Source organism: Zerene cesonia, chromosome 29 (assembly GCF_012273895.1).
Source record: "Zerene cesonia ecotype Mississippi chromosome 29, Zerene_cesonia_1.1, whole genome shotgun sequence".
Classification (NCBI taxonomy): Eukaryota; Metazoa; Arthropoda; class Insecta; order Lepidoptera; family Pieridae; genus Zerene; species Zerene cesonia.
This window is the reverse complement of record NC_052130.1, coordinates 588,380-609,218: the sequence shown is the minus strand read 5'-3', so window position 1 is coordinate 609,218 and position 20,839 is coordinate 588,380. Positions and strand designations below refer to the sequence as shown.

The window sequence follows — 20,839 nt, the reverse complement described above, 5'->3', positions numbered from 1 at the left end:
TATATTATAATTCCTTTGATTAAGTTTCCGTTTTAAATATGATATGCAAAGTTCACTATGTATTATGCATGATGTGACTGACTTTAATAGTTGTTGGTTATGTTTGATTTTAATACAAAATCGTGAAAAGTTCATAGTTAGAAATAAACACCTTTTAACAGATTTAAAACGCGATTTATTAATTACTAGCTGCGCCCCGCGGTTTCAGCCGCGTAAGTCCGTATCCCGTAGGAATATCGGGATAAATAGATGCCTGTATGTTATTCCAGTTGTCCAGCTGTCTACGTACTATATTTTATTGCAATCGGTTCAGTAGTTTTTGCGTGAAAGAGCAACAAACACAGACACATACAAACTTTCGCATTTATAATATTAGTAGGATAGGATATTATTCGACCGTTTCAAACACTTTACAGTGAGCGTTCTTGATCTCGAAATCGTTAAGTCTTTAATTTCTAAATGTATGCTACTCGCATAAAATCAAACACAACAAAATACTAGGTTCATAGTCAGTTATTAACATTACTTGAACTGTTTTTGTCATTAAGAGGGCAACAGAGCTGGTGTTTCGCCTAACGGTAAGGTAAAAGGTAAAAGGTACATTTTCAAAGGTAACTTCTCTGAAATTGCGATACAGAGGAGTGTCGATAGGAATGAAGGAAGGCACTGAGAAGGGTTGAGAAAAGGATATGGGCCTTCAGCTCCCCAATTCAGATAATATTAACTGTTATGGGTTATTTCGTTATTTGAACTAATCCAAGAATATTAGAACACAAACTTACGAATGCAGAAATTAAATAACAAATCTTAACCTCACGATTAACGTAACCTAATGCATTCTCTCATAATCGTCTAAGTTCCAACGTGCACACAAGTTACAGTCACTTATGTGTAACTTAACTGACGGGAGACTTACGTAAGATAACAAACTTGGACCACTGACATCGCTGACACAGCACATCCGCCTTACTCAAGCGTTCGCAAATATCTGCGAACTGCTGGCAGAAGTTGAGATGTTTTATATCGCGTTATAAATAAATATAATCCATCTGTCTGTTCGTTATGCGAGTACAAAAACAGCTATTATTTTTACAAGGTTAACTAAGAAAGTTTTGTGTGTGTGTGTGTGTGTAGTGTGTACACATGTACACAACAACTGTCATTAATTGTTTACCTCCTAACTTGATGGAACTTTCACTAGCAAATAGCTGATCTTAAGAAAATATGTGAGCCAAGTGTATTTTTTACAAAACCTATTATTTTCAAATATCAACATCTTATAACATTGAAACAGAAAAACTCATCACGATATTCAAATCCGTCCGCGAACAATATTCGAACAAAAATGTTTACGAAATAGACAAAAAACTAGGACATAGCGAGTCCTAACTCCTAACAAATTCACTTTAAGTTGCGCGGAGTGACGTAAATTTGCAAAAGAAAATTCGCAGCGACGTTACTTGTTCAAAGGAAAGCGCGCGAAAATATTGAGGCGAGCATTTTCGAGGAGAAAAAATGTGGCCGCCTGTCATACTGGCGTGTAATTCGTGTTATGTTTGTGTGTCACTGACTCGTTAAGACAAGTTTGACCACTTTAAGCGGATAGATTTCATTCAAAATTTGCACACTTTTGAACGATTTGCTGGACTCAGGCCGCTGGTGATCGGTCGTTTTGGAAATCTTTGGGGGAGGCCTATGTCAAACAGTGGACGTATAAAAGGCTGCTACGACGAACGATCAGTGATGATATTATAATTTCATCCAGATTGTCTTGAATAGGATCGCCGGGATTTAAAATTATTCTTAATCTATTGTATGTGGTAGTCGAGCACGCTTGGGCATGAATTGGTCCAGCTCGCGGGGAAGTACCACACCCCACAGAAGACCGGCGTGAAATAGCATTCTGCTGTGTTTCATTCGGTTAGTGGGGGAGCCGGAGCCCCATATCCTTTTCCTTAACCTTCCCAGCCATTTACTTTATTCCTCTCGCCAATCTTTTCTTAATCCTTTCCCAATTTAAAGTCGCCAATCATTTGTAGAGGCGTAAGGTCTGCAATGGACGTTATGCCTCTCTAAAAACTACGATTAAATGATGTATGAAACTATGTTTATATGTATTTATATAGAAAAAGTGCCGTTTGGAATGATGAGTAATTACATATTTTTTTAGAAGAGATAAAATTCAATTTTCCTTTATACCAACACCTATATGAAAAAAAACTTTGAATCGAATACTTCGTATCACTTAGCCTAATAGCTATAATAAGATAAATAAGATTTTTTACGAATTTTTTGTGGTTCGGCGAATGACGCAGATTCGTATCTCGCCTCGTTTTCGATTTTTTCTATTTAAAAATGTGTCTGAATGTATGAAGCATTTGAATGTTATAAAACTAAAAATTAAAATGGTAAGATTTTTATTCTGGTACTAATTTATATCAATAAACGGTAGTTGAATGGCTAAATAAAACAGGAAGAAGATTCGAGATATAATATTCTATATATTAATAAAACAATATATTTAAGACGTATTGAACCAAAAACAATTTTTTTAATGACAAATACTTCAATTAACCTCCATAACAACATATTAAGGAATCGTTACGTCACTGATAAAAACAGTAATGTCTAAATTAATAAGTAAACACATTTTTTCCTCCGCCCCGCCCGAATATATAATTAGCTGTATAAATTTCATTAAATATGAAAGCCAGCAATTATAACAGCAAATTGTCGGTGTATTTTATACCACTAATTGTACTACTTGGTGCGGAATGAGGTTAAAAGGTAATTGTGGGTAATTTTAAAACACTTTTTATCATTTGCTAACGACGCATAAGCTTTGTTTTTTGAATTTTTAAATCCGGAGTTTTTATGTTGCTAGATGTAGGAAATTAAATAAGGGTTTAAGATCTACATTTTATAAATTCGTGGTTAATTTTCACATAGAACGTATGGATTTATAATATAAGCATGTATAAAAAAATATTTTGTTTATTTGATGTTTAGGAGTTGATCGCAAAATAATATATGAAAGATACTTTACGTTTTCTAGAATTGTCTATATTTTTTATAATCTGCTAATTTACCGTCTGTTGATAAAGGCAATAATCCAAAGGTATTGCTAGTTTTTAAGGGTCAACTAACAAGAAAAAAAGGAATGGATAAGAAAGGGTGAGGAAAAGGATACGGGCTTCACTCATCGAACGGTGTTGTAACTTCCTCGTTGCGAGCTGGCCCAATGTGTGCCGAAGCGTGCTCGACGAAACTCATTTAACAATAACTTAAAATCCTCATACAAATTGAGAATTTTCCACAGTAAAAAAGAAATTCCCAGCTGTAAAATATCAGACAACGGTGTGACAGACGGCCGTTGAAGCCTAATGAAAATGTTCATTCTATGAATAGACTGAATCGTCTTCTCGAAGTGTTTGTGAAACGCATTCGAAGTTTATTGCATTTATTAGGATATTTTCATGAATTGGCCTATTTGGACGAACGAGTTAACGGGTTTAAATCGGGATTTTAATAAACTAGCGGTATGCCACTACTTTTCTGGTGATTATATGTATTTGCTATGCATGAGAACCTGTCATGAGGCATAACAAAACAGTAAAAATTCAACTAATCTGGTCGAGCCGTTCTCGAGTTATACGATTAACATTTGGCGATCAGTTTAAACAAAACAATTAAAAATTCAACCAAACTGATCGAGCCGTTCTCGAGATTTGCATAGATAATAATACTAATTATACACTTTATTTCCACAATATTATTACAAACAGATAAACACGAAAAACCTAAAGTTTGAACCCACTTGGAGCAGCGGAAACAGTTTAATGGTGATTCAAAAGTGCTTTTAGATGTCTAATTGAATAAACGCATGTTTGAGGAATAGTGAAAAAGATTAATTGACGTGAATAAACAACAATTAATTAATCATTTTTGATTAACAATGTTTTTAATTCAAGATAGATAAAATGCTAGCTTTTGCCCGCGGCTTTACACGCGTTAAATTCGGAGTAGTATCTATGTGGTAGTCGAGCACGTTTCGGCACGAATTGGGCCAGCTCGCACCGAGGAAGTACCATACCCCCACAGAAGACCGGTGTGAAATAGCATTCTGCTGTGTTTCGTACGGTGAGTGTGGGAGCCGGAGGCCCATATCCTTTTCCTGGCCCTTCCCAGTCCTTTCCTTTATTCCTCTCGCCAATCCTTCCTTAATCCCTTCCCAATTTAAAGTCGTTAATCTATTTGTAGAGGCGTAAGGTCTGCAATGGACCTTACGCCTCTTTAAATGTTCATGGGCGGTGCACTTACCATCAGGCGTCCCACCAGCTCCATTACTGACAGTGACATAAAAAAAAAGGTTGAATATCTAAGACAAAAAGAACATCAAAATCCATTGTTTAATTTAAAAGATAAGAAGATATAAAGCGTCTATGCTTTATACTTTTTTTATACTTTACTATTTGCTTTATTTATAAAGTGATTAATGATCTAACACTTTTATCATTGATTTTTTATGAATTTCACCAATTAAATAAAATATAATAATAATATAAAAATGACCGTCTCCTTGGTACAGTGGTTAACGCGTGAGCGTAGAACCGAGGGTCCTGCGTTCAATTCCCGGTGGGGACGCACAAAAAAATGTCTCGGTCTGACAGGACACTGAAGACTGATCACCTACTTGTCCGTATAGAAGATCGATCAGTGAAACAGATATACATCATCTGCCACATGTCCCATGAGGGGACACGGGACTTTACTTACAATAAAAAAATATATAATTGCTTTATGAAAAAGTGCTGATCAAGTAGGCTATGACTGATAGCTAATGTAACAAATTAGACATTATTTACATTTTTACAAAATTTTACTAAAAATGGACGGATCTGAGCAAAATAACGATTTGGAAGTTATGAAGAAAATGGAGGACGAACATTTACGCCTTCAGAGACAGGTGATGTAATGTCTATGACCATATACGTGACTAACAGACATACATTTTGCTTTTTTTCTCTTTCGGCTGTGCCTTTTTCTCACTGAATGGCTAAACGGATGCACCAATTTGAATTAAGTTTTGTTTGTGGGTTCGAGAATAGTTTTAATTGTTTAATAGTATAGTTTTAATATAAATAAAAAGAGTATAGTATAGTTTTAATAGTTTTAATTTAATTTAATTGAAATTAAATTTGGTCCAAAAGTAGCTTATGTCCCCAGAAAGAATTGTACAGTTTATATCCTGGAATTCCCACGGAAACGGGATCTATAAAAGGAATATCTGTACTATCTATTATTTCCTTTAATATTCTAGTAGGTCATAAATATTAAATTCTTATTGCTTTAAAAAAAAAACTAACTTCCACTATTAAAAAATAGCTTTTATTTCGTATCAATTAGCTTACAATGGTATAGGGTACATGTGGGTAGTATAAAATCATATTTCAACGCTTGTCAATTTGCTATTGATATAAAAGTAATTGCATAAAGCCACGTGTTTTTTTTTTTACATTTTAGCCCCAAAAACTATAACTGGATTATACTGAAATATTTTTTTCATGTTTATAATGCTTATGGATTATTATGTTTCCAGATACGCATGGTACAGGCTGATAGGCAAAACCGTAACATGGGCGTGCATCCTCAATTCAGGAGACAGGACCAGCTGTTGAGAACACTGAAGAAGGAATATATTAATCTGCGGACAGATTTGAAAGTGATCCAGTTGATAATATCTTAACCTAGGCTTTATTTTCATAGAAATTCAATAGATTTCAAAGACGAAAATAGTAATAAATATGTCCATATAAACTATTCTTGTACTGTTTTAAACAATTTTTCTTATATTGAAATACTAGCAGACTGCCGCGGCTACGACCGTGGTACAAATATAGCTTATAGCTCAGGGATCACAGAGATTTCCAGCGGTGACAGAATTGTTGAAGTTTGCCCGATAGTTCCTGATATCATCGCGTACAAACAAACAAACACTTCAACTTTATACAGATTCAACTCTCAATCGTATATAAGTCTCTAAGAAGTGTATCTTCCTGCTATCCTATCATACTAATATTTAGTTTAATATTATAAATGCGAAAGTTTGTAAGGATGTGTGTGTGTTTGTTGCACTTTCACGCAAAAACTACTGAACCGATTGCAATGAAATTTAGTACGTAGACAGCTGGACAACTGGAATAACATATAGGCAACTTTTTATCAAGATGTTCCAACGGGATACGGACTTACGCGGGTGAAACTGCGGGGCGCAGCTAGTGAATCATATAAAGTTGCACTTTATTTGATAAAAGCTATAGACTTTTCGTTAGTTCAAGACCCATATCTCTTTCAGATAGCAAGATCTGGTGCCCATAAAAAGAATAGCAAAAGAATGAGGTATGAGCTACAAAAAGCGTTGCTGCTTTACACCAAGACTGGGTTCGAGTGTGATGGTTAGTTAAAAATATTATAGTTAAGTTAATAGTCATTACCATCAGAATAACATTTCTCGAAATACAAGAACGACTCTTCTTTAATTATTTTCTTATCTTAAGCTTATATTATATAAATTCTATTTTCTTTTGGTTCAATGATGTATAGATGTAAATTTGATTAATTTCAATCAATATATTATCATCACTTTATTGCGTATATATTTTATTTTTAAACTAGTTCTTGCTCGTAGCTTCGTCCGAGTGGTCAAAGAAATGTTAATGATACAAACTAGGGTATGAATTTATTTATCTCTTAGGGGTAGAATTTATTAGTTCTTTCTTAGCGGATGCCCACGTTATAGTGGCGATGCGAATGCAATTTCAGCCCGATCGATTGTGTCGTTTAGCCTGTGTGTTGAAAAATCAGTCAGTTATATTCGCATTGTCTGTAACTAATTAAAGTAAAATTTTTATTATCGTCTCAAATTTTGTCGGTCTTTGTATCGCATGTCGCGTGACGGTCGGCCGCGGAGTGGGGATACAGTGAGGCGTTCGTCAGAGCAGCCGAGGCGAATATGGCGGCGTCTATAGTTCCATCAGCTGACCGTCAGTTAAATTTTTTTTTAAGTCACAGTCTTTTTAAGTAAATATCTATAATGTGAAAAAAAGTTTCACTTTTACCGTGGTTTCATAAAACCATACGATCCTTTTTTCCATCTTTAATTCAACAATTCTTTTTTTCAGAGGGTATAATTCTCATGTCACAAATGGACGAATTGGTGCAAAGAAAGAACAAACGGTTGTTACAGTTGAAGAAGGTCGTTAACGCCAACAATGGACAGGTGACGATTTATTTATATGACTTGAAGGAGATGCCTTGTCCGTTGTTAATTAGATTATCATAAGCAAACTGAGGTCTTCCGTTAATAATCCATACGTACTTTAATAAAAAAAAAAATCATAAATGGAATCATACTAATCACACTAATATTTTAAATGTGAAAGTTTTTTTGCTTGGATGTTTGTCCGTCAATCAAGCTAAAACTACTGAACGGATTTTGATGAGATTTAGTACAGAGAGAGCTGACTTGTTTGATAGGATACTTTTTATCAAGAATACACAGTTACTAAATCATTTGTAAATAATTACACACGAGAAAAGCCGCCGGCGGAAGCTAGTAGTTCATAAAAATAATTGTACAATCGGAATTTACTGACATTACAGTACAGGAGGAAGTCTTAACTGTCAACTAAACAAAGCGATCCCATAAAGATTCCTTTTTATAAAGTATGAAACCCTAAAAATACTATAAACCTAAGGTCGTGGCTTCATCATTGGCAAAGGCGGAATCTGGTGTAAAATAATAGAAGTATGAAAGATTATTATTTATCAAATGACTTCAAAATAATAATAGTTTAAAAAAACTAAAAAACACGCTTTTATCATATTTTGCAAATTGAAAAATGGAATAATTTTATCAAATTAGTATATTGTCATCGGTCCTCAATAAATCTACAAAGTTTGAACGAAATCTGGCCGTTTAAAGTGGGTCAAAATCGCGCCCAAAGAAGTCGGTTACAAACAAACATACAGGTGAAGCTAATAAAAAGCGTGTAAAAAGGAGGAATTCAGAAGCTATAAAACTGTTGCCTGACATATGGTCCTGTTTCAATTTGGTCTAGTTCTGACAATTAAGTACCTTTGGTACTGAAAAAAACAACTGTCATGTAATCAACACGAATGACTGGAAGTTAGTTAATTTGTATTTTTTTTTTTTGTTTAAAATACTTCCATACATACCCACGATCTATTGAGATGATTAAGAACCATCTTAACCAATGTGAAATATATTTTTTTATTCTTTAAAAATTTCTCATTCAGTATTGTAGCATATATTACTACAATACTCAGGAAATATCTGGTTTCGCTCGCCTCTTCGCTCGCTGCCACAACCTTAACTCAAACCGCTCGCGTCATAAGAGCGCGTTGTAATTAAAATGTTTATAGCCGATGTTGGAACAGTGAAGCAATTTGAAAACAACTGTAAAACAGAGCAGCCATGATTTATCATTCCGCGATTCAGTCCACAATTGCAGTCGATTGTCGCGACAAAGCTGTTAATTTTAGATTTGTACAATGAGAACGGATCAATTTATAATCTTTTAAGACTGATTTAAAATAATTATTAAAACATTCGTTTCGATTGTATGTATATCTTACGTGTGCTAATGTTTCTTCATATAAATAATTCGATTTAAGACCTGATTTTAATACAATTTTTTTAACAGCGTTTTATGCTGGTTTTTAGAGTTTATCAACAGTAAATACATCATAATTTTAATGATATAACACACGAATTCATAACTTAGCTTGCAATTTATGATGTCTTACAGCCAGCATTCTAAAAGATTCAATGAAGCGATAAAACGAACAAAGAGTATGTAATGTTCGTAATATTCCATACAAGCATAGCCGCAGCCGCAATCGATTGATAAAAGTTAAACCATCAAAAACTTCACACACAGGATATAATACACCCCTTTTGTGATGAGTGTGCTTCGCTCCCTTGAGCTCGACGGCGATTACAATTTCGCATCAGCGATCGCTTTATGTTTCTATACTAGCTGTTGTTGGTGGCGTCGCCTGTTGAAACTACAGGCTGTTTATTAACACTATTAACGCCTTACAACATTGTTATAGTAGTAATATTGTTAAAATATAATACAGTCTATGTTTGTTAGTCTCAGACTCAGCCTATTTGTCCGTAAAGTCCTGGTTGATCAAAAAAACTTAAATGTGATCGTAAAATGAATTTTTTTTTTGACATTTAAGTGATATTCTTATGTAAAATTGTTTTATAAACTGGTATTGGTTCTTTGTTACTATCAAATAAAGAATTTATTATTATTTATAAAATAAATATTTCCTAGTTAGAAGAACGTCGTCTGCTCAGTGAGAACCGGCTGGCCTCGACTGAGAATAAATTAGAAGCCGCCATGTTGAGGTTCAATGCAGTCCAGTGTGAGAACAAGAAAATTCGAGAAGAAATCGAACATATGCTGAGTGACAGGTGAACTATATACACTTTTATTTATGGTACTTATAGTAAAATAGCGTGTCATCATCATCATCATCCTCAGGCCATATATGTTCCCACTGCTGGGACACAGGCCTCCTACGAGGGTTCAGGCCATAATCCACCACGCTGGCCAAGTGCGGGTTGGCAGATGTCACATGTCGTTGAACTTTTGATTCTTGGACATGCCGGTTTCCTCACGATGTTTTCCTTCACCGTTTTAAACAGTGGTGATGTTACATATGCGCAGATAAATAGAAAAATAAATTTATTTCCTGCACGCTCGTCCGGTCTCGAACCCCGACTTGTCGATTTTAAGTCCGAGGTCCTCACCACTGAGCCACCACTGCTTCGAAAATATAAAATAGCTTGTGGCAGTTTAAAATAAAATTAACAATTCATCAGCAGTTAAAAGTCTATACGAATAAATTAATAACATTGCGAGACAGACTGGCACCGTAACGCGTTGCGTAACGATTCAGTTTATTCTTTCACGAGAAGCTATCACTTAAAAAAAATTAAGGATTTGAGTTGGACTTTATTCCTTTCATAATTAACTCAAATTCTTTTTTTCTTAATTCAAACTCTAATGATATATATTTACTGGCTGTTGCCCGCAGCTTCGCCCACGCTTAATAATGTTCATGGTACAAACTTTCATCCCTTATTTTAATCTTGCGGCTACCCCCATTTATCAAAAATTACCTACGTCATAACATCTATGCATGCGAAATTTCAGCCCGAGCCGTGCAGTAGTTTGGGCCGTGCGTTGATAGATCACTATGTCAGTCAGTCACCTCTCAGTTATATATATTTAGATGTAAACCTTCAACAGTGCTTATAAAACGTCGCAGACATTTCTATTGAGGTTGTGAATCGACAACAAACTAAACTCCGTATGCATTTAAGTCTATACACAGAGAATAATAATAACTTATTATACTAAATAGCTAACTGCTCCTTATCGTCCTATTTCATGAAAAACCGTGGTATTTTACAACAAAGATATTAGTCAATTATGTAACAAGCTTTATTAAAGTAAATTTCACCAGTGTTGAATTTTTTCCCACTTAACCCAGTTCCATTACAAGGAATTCCACTATGAAAACGAATATCTTGATTCTTGACCCATAAAAGTCTTTTTGAACTTTATTAAAGCGAAATGTCGGCAAACTAATTGTATCTTTACTGTGAGCTCACAACATCATTGTCCATGTTATTTTAGAATCCTACTATCCTACTAATATTATAAATGCGAAAGTTTGTAAGGATATGTGTGTTTATTGGTCTTTCACGCAAAAACTACTGAACCAATTGCAATGAAATTTGGTACGTAGACAGCTGGACAACTGGAATAACATATAGGCAACTTTTTATACCGATATTCCTACGGCGTACGGATTAACGCGGGTGAAGCCGCGGGGAGCAGCTAGTTAGTGATAAAAGTGTATTAAAAGTTATAAAAGTAAATGTATATTTAAATGGCAATGACATTATTTATTAAATAGACATAATAAATTATTCTTCTTCTGACGCAGAACACTATTGCTTCGGTTTAATTTTCATCCGTAAATAGATGATCTACATCCGGCTTTAGAAAGAAAAATATTATCTAATAAACAATATAAACTAACATATATGTTAAATAATGCGCTAAAACGTTTCGTTACATCTAAAAGTCCTATCGAACAAATTGTTTCCTCTGCATAGGTATGTTGAACTAAAAAAATTCAAGGAAAACAGCATCCTAATAAGTAATTAAAAGGTTTTCAGTCATTACCAACGGACTTAAAAAAAATTGTCGACTGTTTTCTTTTGGCTTTGTCTCACAAACTCCGACTTGGTAAACGATTTTAACGCTTCTTTTTTATTTGAAAGCTGATACCTTCCGTATCCCGATTAAAGTCTAGTTGTATCAATTTGAAGGCTGTTTATTTGTAAGAAAATAACTGCCGGCATATTGTCATTTGTTAATATTTATAAGAAACTAGCTGCGCCCCGCGGTTTCACCCGCGTAAGTCCGTATCCCGTAGGAATATCGGGATAAAAAGTTGCCTATATGTTATTCCCGTTGTCCAGCTATCTGCTTACCAAATTTCATTGCAATCGGTCCAGTAGTTTTTGCGTGAAAGAGTAACAAACATCCATACATCCATACAAACTTTCGCATTTATAATATTAATAGGATAGTAATAAATTTCAAAACATCTCCCATTTCAGGGCAATATTCAACGAGGCCTGGTCGAAAATGCTCAATGCTCTTAAGAAAGGGAAAAAGTTTCTGACAGATCTGTTCGAGTCTTCCACGCTGGCATATGACCAGAGGGACGAGTGGTGCGCCAAGCTAAGGTCTGTACAAGAGAAAGGAAACCTAGACCAGATGGTACAAGTGCAGGTTAGAACGTATATTACTTACTAGACGCTCTTCTCGGCTCAGCCTGGATATGAAATTCCTGTTTTATCGCATTTAATCGGGATGAAAAGTATCCTATCACCCAAGTCAGTTTATACTCTGTTTATATACCAAATTTCGTCGAAATCTGTTCCGTAGTGTCAGCGTGATTGATGGACAAACATTAAAAGAAATAAACTTTCACATTTATAATATTTTCATAAATACTGGGTTCTTCTTCACCGAGGTTACCAAAAAAAAAGACTTTTTTGTTTTTCTTTACTGATTTTGTCATTTTACAACTCCGCGAGTTTTTACCCGATTGACGTGATGCTTTTTGTGTATAATAGGAAATTGTTGACATTTGGTCCCATTTTAGAATCTGGTGTGGTTACTCCCTCGAGGGACATCGAAAATCCTTTTTTTAAAGAATCATTGAATCATAGAACCGAGGGGTAGTTGATTCGAGTCCCGGGAAAGTTACACACAAAATGTCTTAGTTTACCAGGACACAAAAGGCTAATCACCTACTTGTCCATAAAGAAAATAGATCAGTGAAACATATGTACATATATCTGTCCCATACCACTAGGGGAAACGGAACATCACTTATCCTCAATAAAAAGAAACAAATAAATATTCTGAATAACATAAAGATAAAAAGTTAGTATAAAAGGCACGAATTTTACCATATAACACTATAATGCAGAATGTTTTTCCGATTTCAAAAGCACGAGTGATAAAACACAAACTAAAGCTTGTAATTCCCACTCATTCAGGTATTTTAAATATTCCACCGCTCAATTTAACTTCCTTATCAGCATTGTCAATCAATTTTGATGACACCATTAAGAGTTTATTGCCTTAAAATTCTCTATTCCTAGTATTCCATACTGAAGTACGTATTTACCACAGATTTTAAACTCAACTAGATGTGTTAAACGGCTGGTGCATTGTAACGCCAAACGTGTCTCTGATTAAGCGATAATAACTAATAACAACGCATAGTTCAGTCTGATATCAACTTTACAATGATTACTAAAACCATTCCATTCTTATACCTAAAATTGTTTATTTGGGTCCTAGTGGTATAGCGTAGATTTTCGCCGCCTAAGGCTTACTGGAAATACGGTTCTGATAAAGCAGCTATTGAGCCTATTAAAGCTTTGCTGTCCATCTGTCGGTGTGTCTCTCCATCTATCTGTCACGAGGTGCTATATTAATAATTTACGCGGGCTATTTCGAATATCTAAATATTTTGTATTCGAAACAGTTATATCCTATTATATACTGAATAATATAATTCCCTAATTTCGTTTTTATCCAACTTAATTATTCATAGCCGAATTCACACATCAGATTTTGCGTGACAGGGTAACAAACATACAATAAACACACACATTCACATTGCCATGTTTAATTTGTGAATCATAACAATATAAAAATACAATGACATTCATGATTTGCTAAAAACGATACCTTAACCATCTAGTCTCTTACTGGCCTATGCTTCCACGTTATTAATGCATGAATTATTTACAAAGTTGTTAAATTTACAACAGGTTAATTAAACTAGTCTTTGTCCATTAGGCACTATAAAGTTGGACTTTAGTATGCAAACTTGTTTCATACGTGTTCACAAAAGAAATGCTTGAATTTAAAATGCAAAACGGAGCATACATTGTATTGCGACGTAACGGCTCTTTGTCGTTAAACGTGTTTGTTAAATGATTTTATGGCGAATCTCTATGTTTTTCTTGACATATTTTAAATTTTTCACGAAGATCTGGGAACATGCGTTAATAACCATAAGCTGTAAAGGCGTCTTTAACAGAAAAATATTTACGGATCAGCTGGTTGTAATTAATGGAAATTCATTTTAATCATTTTTATTAATCTTATCTGTTGCGCATGTCTTAGGCCGCGTGATCAAAGGAAATTTACAGAGTGGCATATTATCATACATAACACTTTTTGAATACAGTGCCATCTATTGGAATTTATGTAACTTGAAATGTTTATAGATCTCAATGGAATAAGATGTTTCACAGCGGTAATTACCTAATGTCACTAACTATCTCCAGGCCCTAAAATCATATCATTAAATCGCTCGGTTACAACGTGAACGAAATAAACAAACAAACAAAAAATACACTTTAGCATTTACAACTTATATATATATATAAAGATTATAATTTCCAGGAAATGCGTGATCTCCAAAAAGCCTTTGACCACGAAATGAAACTCTACCACTTTCTTGCGAGAAAGGGAGTCATGCGCATCAATAGAAAGCAAGAAGAGAGGGAAGAAGCCGAGAAGATAAAAGAAGAAGAAGATATCAAGCACGAATTCGAGCGTCACATTAAAATTATCAATGAAGTAACGGTAAGATAAAATTACAAATAAAAAAATCGAAAAATGGTTTTAGTTTAGTATAAGAAAAGTCTCTCTTTTAATTGTTATCAACTGATTGTCTCACTAGCTCATACAGAAACGTTTCGCAATTATTAAATCCTTGCGATCCTAATCAGGATAACAAGATAAACTTAAAAAATTCTTGAAGTATTACCGATCCTCGATAAGTATACATAGTTTGAATTAAATCTGTCCGTTTAAAGTTGGTTTAATCAGAATGTTTACATACGTAGGTAAGGTAGGTATATAGGTTTTTTAGGCATATGAAACCGAAAGAGTAAAATAAATTCCATGACTGAGGCGGGATCATGGGTGGCCGAGCGGCTAGACTAGTTGCTACGGTATGGCAAAAAGACGCGGGTTCGCATCCCGTATCCTGGTCAAATTCTTCTATCCTTTCAAAATTTGTCAAAAACATTGTTTTCAATTAAGTATTTTTTTACTACATATTGAAAATTGCTGTAACCTATTTAAAACATTGCAGCGAATACGATCCATGTTCTGTTTTTTGTCTGAATAATTAGTTATTTTATTAATAAAATTGATATAGATACCATTTACACCTTAATTTCAATTAATAATAAACAACATATGGCATTAACCTTAAAATAAGTTTTTATTTAAAAAGCAAAATATAATTAATCATATGCTACCTTTGTTCACAGCAACCTATATTGTCGTTAATTTTCGATGTACTGGTTACCAGTTACCAGTGTTAAACAAAAATCCTTAATAAATTTCTACTATGTGTCAAAACTGGTTTATAACAGAGTAACAACATAAAATATCTATACGTTTCTCGCATCCCCTGTCTTTGTTAATTTAGATATACGAGCCTATAATTTTTTGGGAAAATGGCAACACATTTGGGTCTTCCCTTCGAAATTAAAACCTATAAATTAATTTTTTAATCTCCCCGTTTACATTAAATCGTTGACAATGATAATCCTTTTTGGCCGCATCGAAACGATTCATATTTAAAAGATGAATTAATTTGTAAATGTAAATAATATATATTTTCGACTTGCATTATAATATATTATATTATTATATTACTATAAACAAATCGAAATATAATTATGTTTATCAATCAAATAGCTATTCAATACGTTTCTGTAGTACATTTTAGGAAAATGTCATTTTTTTTCGATTTGTTGTAAACCATAGCAGCCAACACGCAACCATACAACACATAAAAATGCCCTAAAATGTACGATAAGAAGTAAAAAGAATCATCTAGATATAATAATGAGTAAGAATTACTCATAAATATCCATAATTTTTACAAATGTTTTGAAATTTCAATATTACAGGACTACACGAAAGAAGACAGCATAAACAAGATCATAGACGAATTCAATCGTTTGGAACAAGAGAATTTCTCAATTTACACGCTGTTGACGGACTACTGCGCTGAGAATGAAGTTCTTAGCAGGGACTTGAAGGCAACGCGAAGGGAAATCGGTAGGCCTTTTGTTTTAATTGTGAAGAATTATTAAAAACAACTAAATCGCCTTCAATTTGTCAAAATTTTGTCAAATTAAAATGGGTGGTCCCATTCAAATATAAATATAATCATCAACTTCACAAAAAAACTAGAAATAATAACAATGAATATATCATTTTGATCTACCATTTTGTTTCTGCGTATTTGGCTTTTTTTTACACAATAGCATAATCGATATAACGCTTAATATAAACCTCTAAAAATACTTAAAGTCAATAGTCTTTAAAGTAAGCGTTCATATCTTTTACTATACTTTTTCCTCTTTTACCATTTTTCATATAAGAATCCATTTATCTTGTAACCATTGACGTACTTCTAATTAAGAGGACAGAAGAGACTGGAATGAAATGATGGAAGGAAAAAGGCAAAACAAGCTGCGAGACTTGAGAAAGAAGTTAGAAGAACAAAAGTTGAAAACAGAAGAGAAAAGGAAGATCTATAAAGAACGAGAAGAGTTACTTAATAACACCATGGACAGTGTTAGTGAAATATTTAGGTAAGAATGGCTAACACCTTCCCAAGGTCTGATATGAAGACTCTCTTGTATAGAGGTGGACTCGCTATCAGGCGAACCAACACTTCGCTTAAAAAAGGGCTCACTTTAATCGGGATATTCGATCCAAAATGACCGTTAGCGTTATTATTTATACAATACTAGCTACCCGCCCGCGGCTATGCCCGCGTAGTCGCAGGAAACTTACACCCGGGGTTTTTCTCGCATGTTCCCGTTCCCTTGGGATTTCCGGGATAAAAACTATCCTATGTCCGTCTCCTGGGTCCAAGCTACCTCTGCACAAATTTTCAGCCAAATTTGTTAATCCGTTCTTTAGTTATAAATAGTGTAACTAACACCACTTTCTTTTATATATATACATTATTATGGCTATGAACACATATACACTTCGCGTTCATATTAATTAAGCATTAAGAATTTGCGATATGGGGAATGAAATTAAGTGGAATAAACATAGTTCCAAAAAATAAAAAAAAGAACGCTTTGATAATAGAATGAACTGTTTTTTTCTTCTATAGACGATAACAACTAGGTACTAGATTATATTTAAGGAAATTATTTAATCCCTTTGACCCTTATTAGGATACTGCAATAGAAATTGATAAGTGTACAAAGTTTCAAATAAATCCTTTCAAAGTGAGGCAAAGTCGAGTCCAAAGTACGACCGTTACGTAGTAATATACAAACATGCAAACATACACGTGAAGCTAATAAAAGCGTGTAAAAAAAACTACATAAATAAATAAATTACAGATATTCGCAAAGCCAAGCGCCAAGTTCGCCATGTATAAATCTAATATATTAAAGAAACCAGATATCGCTTCTAACACATACCCAGTATAACGGATACCCTCGCTTACAATTCAATTATAATTCAATCCAATTAATGAGATGTTATAATTAATAGTTGTGACGTCAGCGGTGACTGACACACGTAATGGTGTCTTGATGACGTGATCAGGGGTGACGGCTGCAATCATGTGTCAGTGAAACGTATAATTATGTTCAAATATGACATTTTTATCGATTCATGTACTGGGTTAACGATTTTCATAAAATATATCGGAAGCCGAATGTATACGAGCATGTTTTTATTTATTTTTGTAATCCACCGTTAGTAAAGGAAAATAACAAAATATGGCTCAAAATCGCTTTTAGAGGTGTTATTAAAATTGTATTGAACAAATGTATCATATTGATAACTTTATTAAAACGAATCTAACTAGACAGAATGATAAACAAACTTTAATTTTCTTTATTACTCTCGAACCACACCGCTGAAATTGATTTAAGCCAACATCATTTTGTTTATTTTAAATGAAATAATTGGATTCCGTTTAGACAATAAATCAACGTGAAATTCCTTTGAATTCAACTAAGGGGCGTTACTTGGCTAACAACTGGGGAATCTATAAATCTATTTGAAAACTATTTTCATTCAAAGCATTTATCTTAATACCTTTTAGAGCTTACTTAACTGTCTTTTTATGTCTATGTTACAATGAGAACTGTTTTTAGAGTGTAGGTATGTGTATATATTTCCTTAATATTTATGCATATAACATAATAAGAAAATGACACAGCACGATAAAACTTCGTAATATATCGCTCTTCTCTCTCCATCATAACTTTCTTCTCTCTCATGAGATGTAATGCGACTCATTAACCTTTATTATTACTTCTTTATTATGATATATTGTACTAACATTTTTTTTTTTTAATATTCACTTATATTTTTTCTATTTAATTCGATATACCTCAAACATAACCAATTACGTTAGAGGAAAAAATATCATTTAGAAGCAGACATCTAGAAATACAGTTTAGTAAAATTTCAGACTCCTTAACTTAAATTTGTGTTACGTCTTTCCTTTTTCATATAATAAATCTACGCCAAAGACTATTTCAATATCAAAAAGGTCATCGTTTCTAGAATCCTAGACTGCAGCATGGAACCATTCGCAAACCTACTTGGTGATAAGCAACCCTCACTGCACCAGCTCGACCTGACCTTCCGTCTCATCGCAGAGAAGATAAGGGAATATATCCAAATTACATACTATTATGTTAGTAATTTCTTCTCTTTTTATGTCAGCAATGGAGCAAGTGGGTCGCCTGATGGTAAGCGCTACCACCGCCCATGAACATTTGGAGAGGCATAAGGTCAAATTGCAGACCTTACAATCCTCTACAAAGGGATTGTCGACGTTAAATTGATAATAATAATAATTCATTTATTCTCTCATCACAAATGTGTATACTTATTGTTATACTTATTGCTTAATACTAAACATTTGTGAGAGATTGAGAAGGGATTAAGAAAGGATTAAAGAGAGGAATAAAGAAAAGGACTGGGTAGGATAAGGAAAAGGATATGGGCCTCCGGCCCACCCACTCATCGAACGAAACACAATAGCAAGCTATTATTTCACGCCGGTATTCTGTGGGGTAGTGATACTTCCCCGGTGCGAACTGGCCCAATTCGTGCCGAAGCATCCTCGACTCCCACATACAAAAATATATCTTCCTTGTTATTGGCTGATTACTCCCTTTCCAAGCCAAGTCCAATAGTAGTAGATAATAGATAGATACTACCACCATACTACATAATATCACTAGTAGTAACTTTCTCCACGCATATATTATACCACCGACTATTACCCATATTTATATTTTCCACAGCTTCTCCTTGACCACCAGGTTGTGTGGAAGAGATCGCTGCCTTAGCGATAAGACCGCCTGTTGTGCTCGCGAATGTTTATGATTTAGTGTATATACATATTCTTTGTTACTTTTTGTTATCATTGGTGCACAATAAAGTGTTTTTGTTTGTTTGTTTGTACCACCGACTCGAAATAGAATGGGTAGCGCTTAAGTAATTATATTAATTTATTTTTCGCTTTTGAAGTGTTTTGAAGTCAGTTTAATTTTTGTTAAGTTTTTTTTTTATTGAAGTCGCATTTAAATTTTCCAGGTTTCTATGACGATTCAATGTACAATGTAGGTTAAAGAAGGGAGATAAGAATAAACTAAGATACTTTCAGCGTTTGGATTTAATTGACCACTTGTCCCACAAATAAGGCGCCTAATGTCTCAAATTACGTTAGTTTTACGTCCCAGTAAAACAAATTTGTTACATATGAGTTGAAACAGGTTATATACTGAACCGATTTTGATAAAACTTTCCCAAGACATATGTAAAAAATATAAATACAATTTGATTAATTTCGATGTTATGCTTGTGTCTATAAATACTCAACTGACTTCAAAAAACAAGAAGGTTGTCAATTCGACGGTAATTTTTTCAGTTTGTTACCTCGTAACTTTTTATTGGGTGAACCGATCTCTATGGTTCTCTTTTTATTTGAAAGCTGATGTCTCTTATCAAGTCCCATTTTAATTTGGTCTAATCCTGACAATACGAAGGCGATTCAGATTCAGAAAAATCTCTTAGGTAACAAATCCAAAAAAAAAGTCAAATTCATAACCTCTTCCTTTTTTAAAAGTCGGTTTAAATTTAAATAAGTCGCTACAAAACAAATAAACAATTATTTCAGGAACGTCACATGATGAAGAGGGGTGACAAGAGTACCTCCCGCTTGAAGAATTATACGATACACCCTCAACCCCCCAGCTGTTGGGCTGCGACCCCCATCAACCTACTGGTTCCAGCCAACCCCTGCCCAGCGTAATATATGATCCTCCTATCTGTTAGATACAAGCTGACCCACTCAACTTCGTTTGCTCAAAAAAGGATTTTTTTTACAACATTTGTAGTTGCTGGTCCATTCTATCTACGATACTTGATTTGATTATTTTATATATGCAGATATTTTTAAGTACAGTACATAGGTTAAATTCTAAAATACGAATTTTTACTTCCAATGATTTATTTATTAATAGACATTTTTCGATAGCTAACCATCAGGCGAACCAGTGCAGTTGCCTGCTATGACAAAAAAAGTATTTTTGTTCAATTTCCTAATACTTCTAAAAACTTTATTTGTCTATCAGTTGCATAGAAGCCCGCTGGCTCTCCCGTGTCTCTGACACTTTAGAACAGCCATTCAACAAGGCCCAGGTACTGGAGGCCCTCAGAGGACTTTGTGAGGACCCCGCCTTCGAGAGATCTGACCGAGTGCATCAGCTGACAGAGTGCCGCGTGCCACAGAGCAGAGTTATCCTGGCGAGGCGGTATATGCATCAGTAGGTTCTGAATGTGGTTCAGAATGTTTTTTGATGGAAATAAATATTTCATTTTTAGTGTGTGTTTCATTTTTTAAATGGTTTGTTGACGAATGAAGTGTAAAGAGAGATGAAATATATGTAAATAAAAAAAATGTTGGTCTGGTAGCCTGTCTGAAGTGTCAAGTCTTGAACATACACATGGATAATAGATAAGTGGGATAAATGTGAAATGCAAAGCTTATCGCTAAGACGATTGTTTTATTTATCTAAATTTCAACAATTCTTTATACAGCAAACACAAATCGCGCC

The 20,839-nt window shown here is 34.2% G+C and overlaps 1 protein-coding gene across 1 annotated transcript; it reads left to right on the top strand.

Moving 5' to 3' along the window:
• The first annotated feature begins 3,160 nt into the window (after positions 1-3,160).
• On the top strand, positions 3,161-20,552 carry LOC119837987 (outer dynein arm protein 1-like). The gene is made up of 13 exons (XM_038363798.1): positions 3,161-3,174; positions 4,855-4,966; positions 5,600-5,722; positions 6,356-6,455; positions 7,182-7,279; positions 9,369-9,508; positions 11,735-11,909; positions 14,109-14,291; positions 15,635-15,785; positions 16,153-16,324; positions 18,276-18,408; positions 19,900-20,030; positions 20,357-20,552. The coding sequence occupies exons 1-13, from the start codon at positions 3,161-3,163 to the stop codon at positions 20,550-20,552; spliced, it is 1,728 nt and encodes a 575-aa protein (XP_038219726.1).
• The last annotated feature ends 287 nt before the right edge of the window (positions 20,553-20,839 follow it).

Excerpts from the sequence above, each read along its gene's own strand:
- LOC119837987 (XM_038363798.1), top strand. Across the intron at positions 6,456-7,181 it reads GACTGGGTTCGAGTGTGATG|AGGGTATAATTCTCATGTCA; the intron begins GTTAGTTAAAAA and ends TCTTTTTTTCAG. Across the intron at positions 14,292-15,634 it reads AAATTATCAATGAAGTAACG|GACTACACGAAAGAAGACAG; the intron begins GTAAGATAAAAT and ends TCAATATTACAG.